This window comes from Scophthalmus maximus, chromosome 17 (genome assembly GCF_022379125.1).
Source record: "Scophthalmus maximus strain ysfricsl-2021 chromosome 17, ASM2237912v1, whole genome shotgun sequence".
NCBI classification, from domain to species: Eukaryota; Metazoa; Chordata; class Actinopteri; order Pleuronectiformes; family Scophthalmidae; genus Scophthalmus; species Scophthalmus maximus.
Window position 1 is genome coordinate 570,823 of NC_061531.1, and position 15,836 is coordinate 586,658.

The window sequence follows — 15,836 nt, forward strand, 5'->3', positions numbered from 1 at the left end:
TTTTCCCTGTAATATTGTAATATTGACCTCACTATGTAAAGTGCCTTGAGACAATGTATGTTGTGATATAGTGCTATACAAATAAAATTGAATTGAATTGAATTCTGAGACAATTAGAGCCACAATGCCAAAAGTGTTTGGCAAGTACTCTGACACCCAAGTCCTTATTGACTGTACAGAGATGAGATGTCAGATGCCTTCATCTTTTAATCTTACAGAGTGAGATGTTTTCAGGGTATGAATCCCACACTACCCTGAAAGGAATGATAGGTGTGTCACCGCATGGTGCTGTTCCTTTTGTTTCCCCATAGTACTCTGGCTCTGTCAGTGACAAAGAATTGTTCTGGCCGTCTGGCATTATCCCTCTTTTGGATAAAGATATGGCTTTAATAGTGGACCAGGGATTCAGAATCAACGACCTAGTGTCCTGCAAAGTTAACAGACCACCTTTTCTTAGTAACAAGTCACAGCTGTCTCATGACGAAGTGCTGGTCACTCAGGACATTGCGCGGTTAAGGATACATGTGGAGAGTAAAATTAGGCGCATCAAAGAAAACAAATTATTTGACACTGTTATCCCTCTGACCATTTCTGGCAGTATCAACCAGCGTTTTGCAGTAGTCTGCCTACTAACAAACTATCAAAACCAGTTGCTGGTCAAGGCTTGGGCCAAAGTACTGACTTTGTGTTAACCTCACTGAGCCAAGCCTTGGATACTTGCAAATTGCTCAATTCTGTTCCTTTTGTCTCTTTGGTGATAAACAACACCACAAAACAAATTCAACAACTGGATTCTCTAATGTTGTAGATTTGATACATATTTCAAGATACATCTTTATGTAGCAATACTAGTTATGTTTTGATTTTGAGTGGTTTAAAATTTCAAATTGCCAACTGTTTTTATGAACTGTTCCCTGTCTATCTCATGTATATCTACTAAAATGTATGAACTAAAAAAACATTTTATACACAGTCACAATGAGACATAAATTATATACAAAATATTTCAATTATTTTTGTCATTGACAAATAAACCTTTATGAAAAAAATCTTTTTTTTATCTTCGTTCTTTGTGAATTATGTAGAATATATTTGAATACCAATTACTGTGTAACATTTTGAAGAAAATATTTTTAAAATCCTTCCAACAGTGATGCAATAAACATTGCAATAGCCTACAAGAGGTCTCATAAAACCCCTTGGCCTCACTTCAAGAGCATAAAATATGAATAACACAAATGTGAACAGTGCCCAAAGTTACCTTGCTTGAAGAATTAGAACAATATTTTACTGTCATGTAAAAGACAACATTGAGTAAATGGCTCCCCTGTGTGATATAATTAGTTTAAACATGTTTAAGGCATTTGCTGCTGTTAATGTGTAGCTTTGTTATACTTATTGTTTGTTTTTATTGATGTTATGGAGAACCAAAGCATTTAAAATTAAACAAACATAAGACCTTTTGTAATAAAGAACTACACAAAAAACACAGGTGAATATGTTGTGTAATATAACAATACAATTGTGAAATGAGCAAATAATTATTTGTTTAATTCAGTTGAAATGCATGAAACGCTATTTCCTCCTTCAATTCACAATGACAGAATTTATCGTAGGTTAACTTCGGGTCAACATGGATACGTTGCACCAGCATGTTTTCCTGGGCACAAATCACAAAGTCACTCCAGTGATCAACAGTTGAACCTTCACCTGCCAGAAGTACGAGTAGCTTTCACGGAGAGCCAAAGTGCCATACTGCATTTTAAGGTATTTACAGTCCACATAGTTCTTCACATTAGGGCACTTAATGTCAACCAGTCCAAATGGTGACTGTGCGAATGGATCGAAAAATCAAGCCATCTGGTGAGGCACCTAGCCAAGGGGCATCAGGGTGAATAACAAGGCCACAGGGTGTGTAGTTGACATTTTTCATCCTGCAGTACTCCATTGCCGCCTCAAACTCCATGTCTGCACTTCTTCTCATTTCTGCAGTCTGCCTTGTTCCTTTGAAGATTCTTTCTGCAAGGGACTCTGCATAGCTCGCCCCCTCACATAACACACTCTAAAACGTGAGGAGGTGATCCTAGGCTTACGGAGCTGATGCCACCCTTGGTCTGCTGACTGCTCTCTTGTCACTGTCTCATTCTTATAGACCATGTCCAGTGTGACCATCAAGCTTTTAAGGTGAAGGTGCTCCTCCTCAGTGAACACATGAACACACTCTGTTGGGGCAAGCCTGTACTCCCCAAGAGGCAGTGGTTGGTAAGGTGGATGATGGTGCATCTTGAATGACGTTTTAGGCAATATGGGCTGCTGGTATCAGAGCACACTCCCCTTTTGTGTTAAGCCAAAAGCTGTCTCAACAAGTGTCTTCTCGTCACTGATGGCCATAGTTGCTGAGAGGTTTCTCTGTAATGTTGAAGTCTTTGTACGTGTCTCCGAATTGTAGCAAGGAGATGTCAAGTGGGTCCCCAACCAAGCCCTTGTACAGTGTACTTCTGTGAAAGACAGTAATAGTGTTAGGCATTCCATCATACAGTGACAGGTAAATATGAAGGATGAACTGCACAGTCTGCAGCACTCAGTGGCATTGTTACCTACCTGTTTTACAAAGAAAATGTATAAAGTTTTTCCTTAGATTCTAAATACCTTCACATTTTCCATACTGTAGGAGCTATTTTATCATTTTGATTATTTGATTATTATTCTTTATTTTGTATTTTAATTTTTGTAGACACTAGGGGGCACTTAGAACCAGAACAAGAACCAGAACAAGCACTTTTTGGGTAGAGGTAGGTGTGAGGTAATGCACTGCAGGGGACACGTTCTTTTATCAGAGCAAGAGAGAGGCAAGATGAGATGTTATTTTGCTTTTTGAACTGGATATTAATATAAACTAAAACATATAGCTGGCGTGGATAATGGACTTTCTTGTCTGAGTACAACCAATCAAACTGGTACATTGATGGCCTTTTGTGCAAGTTAAGTTTTGAAAGAAATAACACAAAATACTAACTAGTCAGGCAAAGTATGTCCCATATTATCTACGACCTCAATGTCAAAACAATGCGAGCAAAACAACATTGCATTAAATAATACATAGTTCTCCTTCTAAAGTTTCTGACACTTTATAAGTTAAACTCTGGCATTGACAGATCATGCTTCCAATACAGTTGTTACATTTTGTATACTAAAATATGACTAATACCAAAAAACGTAGGCCTATTAATTGCATTGCAACACATACAGCTGTTATGGGCTTATGCCTTTTCTGCTCTGCCTCAGTGCAGGTGTGGACAGGGGGAACAACCTGTACATTTAGCTCCCAATAGTGTGCGGTTTGAAACAGCACAGCAACTGTGTGGTTACACACTGCAGTGCCAGCTACGCATGAGCACTGATTTGATATGAGGATGACAGGGTCTGAATCCTTAAACACTATCTGTACAAAAGTATATGGAGAGAACCTTTTACTAAAATTGACACTGATTTGAGAATGTGGTTGAGCTTTAATTTATAATCCTGCTCAATCAGTGGCCCGAGCAGATGCCACGGATTTGAGTAACAGTCTAGTTTGGTTGCTGGGGCCAGTTTGGCAAAAACATTAATGCAATAATGGGATTTGTCATTACTGTAATAGAGGGATTTTTATCTTGGAGGTCTGATTAAAGTGAAGTTGATTCTGATTCTGAATAACATGGTGATACTGAATGAAATCGGTTATCCTTATCTTTGGTAGCTCCTGAAGACTTCGCGAGTAAAACAGCGCCATATTCAACTTGTGCGTAGCCAACAGATGAATCGGAAGTGATGCGACCTGTTTTACAGAATACGGAAGTTTGTTGTATATTGTCAACAAAAATATCTTTTGAAACAATTTTGAGCCATTGTTCTTGTATTCAAGTGTTTACATTGAGCCAATTTCTGGTGATAGTTTTCTTGCTTGCTGCAAGTAAGATTTTGGAAAGCTACAGATTCTCTCATGACCACATTTTGAATATTCCTATGGTACATGAGAGAGCAAGTAATTGGGACTTTTTATCTCACGTTAATCTTAACAGTAGAGGGGCAGAGGCAGAGATGACACAAGAACCTTTCTGCTTATGCATCCACAATCACCCTGATTGCACTATTTGAAATATAATCGGCTTTCCGTCTCATCTCTTATACAAAGTAATTTGCGAATTGAAAGAAGCTAAAAAAAAACTGTAAACATTGTTGTCAAGCTTTTTGTCATTGAGTAATGAGTAACGTGCCCCTGGCTTAATGTTTGACTCATATGCAAAGCACCTCAACTTTTTCACCCCTCTCATTAATTTGTATTTTTTATATTTACATCTATATTCCTAATGTAAATTATATCATTGGGTCTATGTCATGTCTAAAAGTGCCTACCAAATCATTATCTTCTACCTAGACCTGAGTTGGGTAATCTTGTACTTTCCTTTCTATTTCTGTCCATCATGACTATAGTCAAGTTTACACCAACAAGGGTCTGAGTTGAGCAGCATAAAATATTCCCTAAGATTCATTACATCCATCAACCCTTTTCTCTTTGGCCCTAAAGTGTTGTAAATTGTATTCTCTGCAATATCTTCATTATTTATGTTCTGCTTAAATGTTTAATATCCTACAGTAGCCCATATGTTTGATCACTGTACTGTACTTTTTTTTGATCTATGTAATTTAAATTTAAAAAATACAGAAAACCCAACTGCCCTCGGTCTTAAGATAGCTGATAGACAGACATCAAAATATAATGGAAACTAACCAAGACAAACCAAAACAGCCGAATGCACAGCCCTGTATCAGCAGAATGTATCCTACATGCTTCCTGGTTTATGTTCTGACCAGACTGTTCATAAAGATGGCTGCCATGACAGCTCCCCAAAAGTGAAGCCAAATCAGCTTGTTCGCTGATTGACACCTCCTTGTCATTTTAGTTAGTTCTTATCACACTGATGTATGTTCAAGTGTTCTTTTTTTTTAATGGGGTGAAACATTATGATTAACAGCTGAGATGGTCGATTGTGGTTGTCGAGCGTTGTATTGGCGGGACCTTTATACCGCTGCTCCGCACTATGATCACTACCGCAGACACACACTCAGGTGCTTTATCGTCTATTTTACTCTAAATGAGACCACAATTTACAAAATGACCATCAGGCTGCATTGAAGAAGACTTTAAACTAGTGATTGAAAATGTTCACTGACGTTATGAATCAAGTAAGAAGTAGAGTCATTTTCTCGTAGACTTCTATAAAAAAAAGGACTTCTTTGCAACCAATGGAGTCGCTCTCTGTTGGCCATTCCAGAGAATGCAGGGTTCAGACTCTTCCGCATTGGCTTCATTCGCCGGACCCTGGGAATACGTACACTTTCATTCAGTCTGTGGCCAGTACTCAGGCAGTGAGCTGTTCTCTCTCACACATGCCCAGAACAAGGCGGCTGTCCGGAGCAGCTCGCGCGTCTGACTGGCCCTTTAAATGCGTTCGTTCGTTTCCGGAACACTTCGGCCGCCAGCCCCAGCAGTCTTACACGCAGCAGCCCACTTGATGACTGGGACTGAATGAGCAGTAGAAAAGAGCAGGTGGCGGCACGTCGTTACTCCCCGAGTGGACTGTACGCGGACAGCAGCGCTCCCTTCTCTACATGCAGGCCATCAAATGCGTGGTGGTGGGCGACGGGTGAGGATCTCTTGTATTGACTCCGTGTCTTTCTCGTGAGTTGAGCGGCAGCTCAAGACAATTGTTGCAGAAGGGGCTGGACAGGGGAGTAAGAGTCGGCGTGCACTGGGACCACCGGGGTGTTTTCCAGCCCTGGGGGGCTGGGGTGTGTGCAGGTTTGACGTTGGGTTTATCGTACGACCATTTTCTTTTTATTTATTCACTACACTCCTTTGATCACCTTTGTGTGTGTGTCCCCACACGTTTTCTCTAATGATGTCATGTTGTCACACCCACTCTTCAGACACAGGGCTGCTGCAGTGAAAGAGCCAGTATGCACTATTTCTCCCACATCCATCCACCCAGAGACGTGTTGTGTGTGTGGGGGGGGGGTTCTTCCTTTTTTGGGGTGGGGTTGAAAATCGGAGGGTTTTCGCATGATCTACCCCTGAAGTGGAAGTTAACATTCTTTAAAAAAAAGTTTGATTACATTTAAAGCCCTGCTGTCAGAATTGTACTGAGGTAAATGTGTCAGTAGCAGAATGTACTGAAAATATGAAGAGTATGAAATTTATCGTGCAGAATAATGTGCAAATTTAACTGCTTTATGTAATGCTCTGTTAGGTAGTTATCTAATAATGCATAACATTCTATGTAAGGATTGATTTAACCTAAAGTCATCACACAAAAAGGCAATCATTTTTGTGTTATTTCTGTTTCATGTAATTGAAACTGAAGACGCCGGCCTTTGTCATGGCGGCAACACTCAGGGAAGGGTGCCCCCTTCTTACAGTCTGGTAAAGAAGTGGGCTGCTGCAGTCAAACATGGCAAACAGAACCTGGAAGATGAATCCTGTCCTTGTCGGCACGCAGATGACCATTGACATGATTCAGTTCGATTCAGAGCTATACATAGCTCCAAATCACAACATACATCATCTCAAGCAAGGCACTTTACATAGTTATGTTGAGACCTCACAATATTACAGAGAAACCCAACAGTTCCCACAATGAGCAAAGACTTGGCAACTGTGGAGAGAAAAAAACTCCCTTTTAATAGGAAGACGTTTCTAGCAGAACCGGGAGGCATGTCTGAGGCTGACAAAACGGTACCGACAACTTGATAAGAATGAGGTCGTTCATTGGTTGAGATGGTTGACAATGACGTAACATCTCATGTATTTTTCTCAATTGGGTTATGGTTAGGCTAAGGGTCAGGGAAAGTGTTCATTGTCGTTGCAGACTAAGTTAACAGCAAATGACAAACCTATCAAAATGAATATATTGGTTTTAAAAACAAATAATCACTACAGCTTTATAGAGTCAACACAGGTAACTTTTCTTGTGCTTTTCCACCACATTTTAATACCTGCCACTGTCAGAAAAAAAGGGAAAATTCGAAGAAATACGAATGTACTGTACAACCAATCACGTTACAATCTCTTATCAAGTTGTGGCTAAACAAAACACGGCCGCAACCACTGCTCAGAACCGGACTCAGCTGTGGGTGGCCATCTTGACAGATGGACGAATAACACAAGGATGTATCGCCAGGGAGCTGGATATCTCCCAGGAAGGTGTCCATGAAGTTATCCAGACAGGCAATGAAATGATCAACCGCCCCTCGTAAACGGATCAAATTTTACATAGTTTCCCGTATAAGCTAATGTCCAAAGTAACTACAGCTGTGAGGTCAATTAAATAGTACGATGTTTCCTGCTGAAAAGCAGTGGAATATGTTAATATCGCAGATAAAATGAAAATACTAGAATAAAGTATTAATAGCTAAAAGTTGCTGTACTTGATTACCTCTACTTAGTAAAGTTCCACCACTGCAGCCCACAAAACAATACATTACTGGAGTTGTCTTTCACTCATTGTCTTTGAAATGTCATCCTGGCGATATTGTAAGCCTTATGTGAAGCAATTTGAATTTCCTGCTTCCACAGAGATAAACTTGTCTCGCCATATCTGCGTATGCCAAATTTTAGTGTGGCATTATCAACACAGTGCACCCTTCCTGTTGCTGTTTTCCCTGGTCTTCCCTCTTTTTCCTATCGTGTGTGTGTGTGTGTGTGTGTGTGTGTGTGTGTGTGTGTGTGTGTGTGTGTGTGTGTGTGTGTGTGTGTGTGTGTGTGTGTGTGTGTGTGTGTGTGCGTGTGCGCGGGTGCGTGTGTGTGCGTGTGTGTGCGTGCACGCGCGGCTTGATATAAAGATGTCTAATAAATGTTGGAAAGAAAGTCAACAAAATGGATCAGTCTGTCCTTTGATACCAAAACAAAAGGAATCAAGACATAAATCTACCAATTATTAAAGTTAAAATTTCTAACTATCCAGTACAGACCAACTGACGAGCCTATAATAATAATTATAATAATAATAATACATTTTGTTTGGCAAGTTTGGCATTTTGGCAAGCACCCTCTTGTTTTCTCCCTACCAGAAGTAACCATATTTGGCAGAGTAGGGAGTGGCAGCACTCCTGATTGAGCTTTAGCTTTTTGATCCTGTCTGAATTCTCTGCTTTTTACAGTGCAGTGGGTAAGACATGTCTGCTCATCAGCTACACCACAAACGCCTTCCCTGGAGAGTACATCCCCACTGTGTGAGTACAGCTGCACCTCCTCATGTACACACCTAATATGTGTTAAAGGTATAATTCTCACTTCAGGAGAAACAAAGTGAAACTACATACAGGGTTGCTTTGTTGTACATTCTCTCTAAGCTTTGACAACTACTCAGCAAATGTGATGGTGGATGGTAAACCAGTCAACCTGGGCCTCTGGGATACAGCTGGGCAGGAGGACTATGATAGGCTCCGCCCCCTGTCCTACCCTCAGACGGTAACACACACACAAACAAACACACACAGTTTCTTTAGTTTTTGCTTTCGTCTACTGTGTTTTCAAGCGTGCTGAATTTGACTTCTTTATGTGGTTGTTTTTGATCCATATAATTTCGAATAAGGTATGCAAACTCCAAACGATACACAATTATTCACAAATATGTATTGCATCTTATGTATAGAATAGGATGCACCAATGTGACTTTTTCACAATGTGGAAGAGACTGGGATCATTGTTTAATATGAAAGGACACATTAGGTTTGACTTAAATGTCACTTCCCTAAGTTTGTTAAAGTGTGTGTATGTGTGTAGTATAGTGGGAAAAGTGAAATGTTATTTTTTGTTGAAATAATAAAAATTGTGCACTAGCAACAACTTGTCAAACATTTTTCAAAATTAAAGGCAATGATAAAAATTGAAGTATAAACCTTTGAAGCTCCTCCTCTAGAAAAATGTACAGTCGACCGGCACACAGCTGACATTTTTTTCCTTTTACGCTGGTTTGCCTTGTGTAATTCTCCGTCCTCTCTGTGCAGGATGTGTTCCTTATCTGCTTCTCTCTGGTGAGCCCTGCCTCCTTCGAGAACGTCCGAGCTAAGGTGCTGATCACTATCACTATCTTTGTCAGTTCATTATCAATAATAGAATGACAAAGAAAACTCTATTCATTCTAGAAAAGCAATGTGCTGTTAGTTCTAAATGAAAAACACCTAAACTTCAATGATTAAAGACGATATCAGATTTTTTTCCCCCAAATTACCAAATTTCCTCCTGGTTCACTGTTCCACTGTTATGCCATTTAACAAAATGTGAATGTGTCTTAAATAGAACCGACTGCAGTTACATGTTATCACAGTCAACCGTGTGCAGAACCACAATATGGGTTATTGACTCTTAGTTATGGCTTTATTTCCTGTAAGACCGTCCCACAAACCCCTGCCCTCCCTCTCCAATGTTGCTCTGCCCACACAGATTTGTTCTGCTCCTGCTCAAAACTGTCTGTCTGCTCACTGTGAGTCCTTGTCACACTCAGGCTGCTTCTTTGTAAATAAATGATATCATTTGAAAGGTGGGGAGCAGCCAGGATTTCTGCGGCTGTTTGTATCTGTAGATGTGTCCATATAGTTTCTGTCTGTGTCTTTGCTTTGACCTTTGACTTCTGCGTCAATCTTTGCAGTGGTATCCAGAGGTCCGTCACCACTGTCCTAACACCCCCATCATCCTGGTGGGCACCAAGCTGGATCTGCGGGACGACAAGGACGCCATAGAACGGCTGAGGGACAAAAAGCTCTCTCCTATCACCTACCCTCAGGGCCTGGCCATGGCCAGGGAGATCGGTGTGTACAGTGTGTGCGTGTGTGCGTGTGTGCGTGCGTGCGTGCGTGTGTGCGTTTCTGTAATGGGCTACCTTTGGGGAAAACATTTCAGACTAAACACCAGTCAATTGGCTATGAATTGTCCAATTGGGTACAAATGTTCCTGTGGTCCTTAAGATCACAAGAAAACATGTTGGTCATTCCTACTTTCCTTTCTGCTACTTGGCCAAGATGGCAACAGCTGAGGTTGAGAAGTGTGAAGCATTTCACACTCATTTTTAACTCTTCCTAGGAGATTATGTTTACACCTCTGTTCGTCAGTCAGTTTGTTTGTTTGTCAGCAGGATTACACATAAACTGCTGAACGGATCACTACCAAACAAGGTTGACATGGGCCAAGAAAGAACCCGTTAAAGCTTCTTTCTTTTTTTTTACATTTTCCCAGATTTCTCTGGGGATAATTCCTGGAACTTGAGGAAACATATCAGACATATTTAGGGGACTATTATCTATGAGCTTTATTTAATTCAAGGGCCCTTGTTGGACGTATGCTTTAGTGCCATTCTAGTTTTGAATGTAATAAGTGCGCTAAAAAAAACTATAATGTTGGTGGTGGTGTTGGTTCAGGGAACATCTAATGTGGTGCACATTTAAACACAGGATCCAGAAGCCGTTCCAATTGTTTATTTACTCAAAAGGTAGGTTGAGATGGTAACAGGTGATTTGATGGATGATTTTTTTTTTATACAAAACAATAATAAGAAGGAAAACATTACAAATCCAAATCCTCTCAAGCAAATAACAATACTAAAGTAAGTTGTTTTAGACCTACATCATTAATGCATCTACAATGTGGCATTGCACATTTTCTCTCAATTCTAATGATAAAATTTGGGAATATAGCATAATCAAACACAAAACAATGTTCACATCCAAACAATATATGCCATAAGCTGACTTTCCATTGTCGTTGTGGGTCTGTCCTTCAGTGTGACTGTGAGGTCTGTCTACTGACTTGCCCCCAGCCTCCTGTACAGCCTGAGGTTGAGTCACCCCATACTCAGACCGAACTATTTTCCAACTTTCATCCGTTCCTGATGGCATCTGTTTGCCAGACTGACCTGGTGGATAGTTTTCCTTCGCAGGACCACCTTGGTTCGGATTTTTCCCCTTTTTTTGACGGCGTCTGGTGTTCAGGCTGACCTGCTGGATCTTTCCCATTGTCAGGTTCAGCTGGTCTCTGACGTCTCCCAGGGCAGACTTTCAATACGTGCCCCACCTCCCCACAGCCATAACACTTTTCTGGGCCTGACTTAACATAGATCGCGTACCCATAATCCCCCACTTTGACTCTGAACACCAGATTCAACTCCTCGTCCTCCTTATTGAGGACCATCAATACTTGTCTGGTGTGATTGATGAGATGGGTCATCCGAGCAGACTTGCTGCCTGACAGCTTCCTGAGCAGAGACATTAGCATACCGTGTCTGCCCAACTCCCTCTGCAGAAAATCATCCCTGATGAACGGGGGGACGTTGGAGACCAGGACTCTAGTAGCCGGTGTCACTAGCGGAGTCACAAAAAACAAACACGCCATTAATGACAATCCCAGACTCCACCACCTGGTTCGCCTTCGCCACAGTTTTTACAAACATTACGACCCCACCGTTCATCTGGGAGGCCGACTTGACACTGAGATCGCCGATTAAGTCCCCCACTGCGGCCTGCAGGGCCGGCTTTTATAGTTTTAGGGTTGTGGTCAAAGCAGGAGCCTGCTGGCTGCAGGTCGGTTGGAGTCTTGGGATTTTAAAAATGCGCTATCTGGGTAATAGCAGTACACTGCATGTTGCCATTCTTGTCAGTGTGGATGCACGTTTGCACTCAGAATAGAGAACATAATCAAGTACACAAGTTTGACATCCTGATTCATAGAAGTGCGCAGGTTCAGCCATAATATGCTAAGTCAGTTAAGTGGAGGAAGCCTCATTCCTTCCCTCACCAACTAATCAGGTGAAAGGTCAGGCGTTTAGTTTATTTCAGCTCTTCAATCATCATTAATGGTACCTTTAGTACATTTTCAAAACAGTTGCCCCATTACCCTGACACGCTGTCATCCAAAAGTCTTCCACAGTGGATTACGCAATGGGACAGCACGGTGATGCAGTGATTAACACTGTGACTTCACAACAAGAAGGTCCTGGGTTGGAACCTGATGGCTGGCATGTGCCTTTCTGTGTGGAGTTTGCATGTTCTCCCCGTGTCTGTGTGGGTTTTTTTCTCCAGGTCCTCCAGCTTCCTCCCACAGTCCAAATTAATTGGAGACTTAAAATTGTCTGTAGGGTTAAATGTGAAGGACTCTAGATGTCAGCCCTGCAATATTCTGGCAACTTGTCTGAGGTGTGCCCCGCCTCTCTCACCTAATGTCAGCTGGGATTGGCTCCAGCACCCTCATGACCCTCAAAGGTTAAGTGGAAAAGATAATGGATGGTTCACTCATTTTATGTACATTGGAATGAAGGAAATGTAAAGTGATAACTAAGATGAAATCGGAAGTGGCTGGTGAAGGTGGTTTTGAATTTATGTTACACTTGTGTCATGCTTTGTTGACTTCATGTTCTCATATCGTTGGCTGTTACTGTCGCAGGTGCAGTCAAGTACCTTGAGTGCTCCGCTCTGACGCAGCGAGGGCTGAAGACGGTCTTTGATGAGGCCATCCGGGCCGTGCTCTGTCCCCCGCCTGTCAAAAAGGGAGGCAGGCAGTGCATGGTTTTCTGAGGGGGAGGAGACGGGAGATGATGGCACCATCACTAGGAGGGACTAATCATTGGTCCGTCACACACGCCACACGGGAACTGCTGTGAAACACAACTGCGATCTGCTCTCTGTACAGACACAGGCATTACCATGGTGAAAAGCAGATGGAGGATATGATGGCATATTTAGCCTGTGTTTTGGGTTTAAAGATAAATTATGTGTGATGTTTGCCTTAAAACAATGACATAGACCTATAATGGACTGACTATTATATATTAGGACAAGGATGGCTTTGGACTCACAAAAGTTATAAAAAACAAGTAAACAGACCAAAGGTATATTTCCTTCTGCACAACATTCCTTTACTGCTACATTTGAGCCACAAACAAACAAACTTAATTTTTTTCCCTTTAAGACGTTTCTCTTTGTACATACACATAAACTGCAAATACTTGCATCACAAACAGACAAAACAAAGAGTGATGAACCTGATTGTGTTACTTACATTTCAGCTCATTTCTTATACCAAACTTAAGTAATGACAATGTCACAACCTGAACACTTTATCACTTTTTGTTTCCTGTGGATTTGTAGTGCATTGCTCTTTGTGATTCCAAATGCATATACCCATAACGAACCCATAGAGAAATGCACACACATGCATGTATGCGCACGCACGCACGCACGCACGCACGCACGCACGCACGCACGCACGCACACACACACACACACACACACACACACACACACACACACAAATGATGTCCAATTCAGTTTAATTCAGTTGTAAGCACTGTGGCCAAGTGCTCATTGTTGGGTTTCTCTGTAATATTGTGAGGTCTCGATCTTACTGTGTGCCTTGAGATGGTGTACAGTATGTTGTTATTTGGCGCTTTACAGATAAAATTGAATTGAATTTAGAAAACACCATCAATTGGACAAACTGATAAATAAAGAATGATTAAATAAACCCAACACAAATAGATAAATGTGTATTGTGTATTTGCAGTGCCTGTGTTGTAAAACTGATGAATATTTTTGCCTGATTTTACTTGTGTTTTGTCTGCTTGCATGTGATTTCTTAAGTTGCAGTGCATTGAGCTTTCAGGGCCACCGTACTTTACATAGTAAGGTCGAGACTTTACAATATTGTAAAGATTAAAACGACCACAATGAACAAACGCTTAGAGACAGGGGAGAGAAAACAGGAAGAAAATTTAGGATTTTGTTTTCAATTGCTAATAAGCATCAGTCAATACGGGAGCCACTTTTACAATACCCTTGATGCAGTCTGCATCACCAATGTGCATCTTGGCCAAACCATTAATCTCACCTCCAAAACTCATTCAAATCAACACATTTCGTACATGTCTAAACAAAAGCTAGTCTGACCAGAACACTGACGACAATTCTCACTCAGAAGACAAATGCCGTCACTCACAACACAGTGACTTAAAACACTTACAACAGATAGCACCACATAAAAGATGAACTTCTATCTTTGAAGTTTCAATGATTTTTCGCACGAATCAGAAATTGCTTCAATATCCTTTAGTTTTCCTCAGATTCCTCCCTCTCTCCTGCATGCTGAGGCAGATGTTCCAGTTCTGTTAGAGAGTAAAAGGTTTTTCTCCACGGTTGCTCATTGTGGGAACTGTTGGGTTTCTCTGTAATATTGTCAGGTCGTCATCTTCACTATTGTAAAGTGCCTTGAGATGATGTATTTGTGATTTGGTGCTATACAAATAAAAATGAATTGAATTGAATTGCACTTGGCCACAAGTTCTCATCAAAATCACCGGTCTTTGTCGTCCTCTCCTTTGTCCTCCACACATCCTCCCTCTCCCTGACGCTCTTCTTTCCCCACCAACCTTTCTTCCACGACCCATGATCCAACGGGACACTGTTTTGGTGGATTTTCAGTGCTATATTAATCCACTTTTGGCGCTTCAGTGTCACCAGCAGCAGGACAGTATGTGTGGAACTGAGTCAAAGTAACATTCATGGTCCTTCATCAGTGTGACTCATTGATGTGTTCTAATAGTTATGGCACAACAATGAGCTCTATGGCTCAGAGGAATATGATCTATCCGGCTTTAGACACACTACCTTTGGTGGGATACAGTCACTGATGCTTTGGGTCTTTCATGGGAAGTGAAAGTCATGAAAGTCAATGTGATGTCATGAAAAAAAGTAGATTGTTACCAGCTGCATTCCTAAAAAGATGTTTATTCATTTTCTTGCTTTAATGAAACTATAATGTCATGAAAACATAGACAAAGCTTTCATCCAAATGTCCCCTAAACCAGTGTATCAGCATGAGAGGCACATCCCATAGCTGAATAGCTTTCATGGAGGCAAACGTCATTCACCGTACAGCTGCTCCTCATGACCTACTGTGCTTCGGGATTAGCATAGAGTTTTACATGACACACAAGCATATGAAAGTTATGAGCATGAAGCCGCGGAGTCAATACGGATGTTGTTTAGTGTTTGTTGTTAATGTACAGTAACGTGGACGTAGTGTAGGGAAGAAGACTATTATCCAATCACACCTGATGTGTTGATTTTATGCAGAATAACTGTAAAAGTGTTGCTAAAAGTGTCCTCTTTGTGTGTGTGTGTGTGTGTGTGTGTGTGTGTGTGTGTGTGTTGCCATAGTTAACACCAGTTAATATGATTATTTGTCAACAGTTAATGTTGACACAAATGTTGACAGAAATTTCATAGTATATATAGTCTTTCTTTTTCCCATCAAAAGTGCATTTGTCATTTTGCAACATGAGGAGTGTGTTTTTTCCTCAACATATGAGAATGAGAAGCCGTACACTGAAAATGATTTAAAATGCACAAGGCTGTACAGAAGGAAGAATGAATCCGATAATCTGAGGTCACGTCATTGGTCATTGGTAGTGATCCATCTGTGCGCCGCCACCTGATCTGTGAAAAAACACAAACTCAGAGGGTTGTACTCATTCCTCCTTCTCATCATTATATTGTACACCATGCTCAATAAAAATAGAATATCACCATGTCTCAATCCAAGAGTGAAGAAGGATTTACTCAGATCGTGCAAATGACACATATTCATTGATTTATCCATGCACATGTTCTATTATTCCAACATGAGTTTAACATCATTACACTATAGGAATGAACTTGTTCTAATGTGAAAAATGTTATGTTATAAAAAAATATATCAATTAACTCTTCATGTTATAACGTGATACTGATATTTTTTTTCTTCTTATGGT

General features: G+C 40.9%; 1 protein-coding gene across 1 annotated transcript; it reads left to right on the top strand.

Moving 5' to 3' along the window:
• The first annotated feature begins 5,462 nt into the window (after positions 1 to 5,462).
• rac3a (Rac family small GTPase 3a) lies at positions 5,463 to 15,622 on the top strand. Its single transcript, XM_035615652.2, has 6 exons — positions 5,463 to 5,687; positions 8,200 to 8,271; positions 8,392 to 8,509; positions 9,049 to 9,111; positions 9,690 to 9,849; positions 12,473 to 15,622. The coding sequence occupies exons 1-6, from the start codon at positions 5,653 to 5,655 to the stop codon at positions 12,601 to 12,603; spliced, it is 579 nt and encodes a 192-aa protein (XP_035471545.1). The 5' UTR covers positions 5,463 to 5,652; the 3' UTR covers positions 12,604 to 15,622.
• Positions 15,623 to 15,836: the final 214 nt, after the last annotated feature.

What these genes read in the sequence shown, in the direction of transcription:
- rac3a (XM_035615652.2), top strand. Translation starts at nt 5,653, where the DNA reads ATGCAGGCCATCAAATGCGTGGTGGTGGGCGACGG. An exon ending in CCCTGTCCTACCCTCAGACG is followed by an intron (nt 8,510 to 9,048) that starts GTAACACACACA and finishes CTCTCTGTGCAG; the next exon opens with GATGTGTTCCTTATCTGCTT. An exon ending in TCGAGAACGTCCGAGCTAAG is followed by an intron (nt 9,112 to 9,689) that starts GTGCTGATCACT and finishes CAATCTTTGCAG; the next exon opens with TGGTATCCAGAGGTCCGTCA.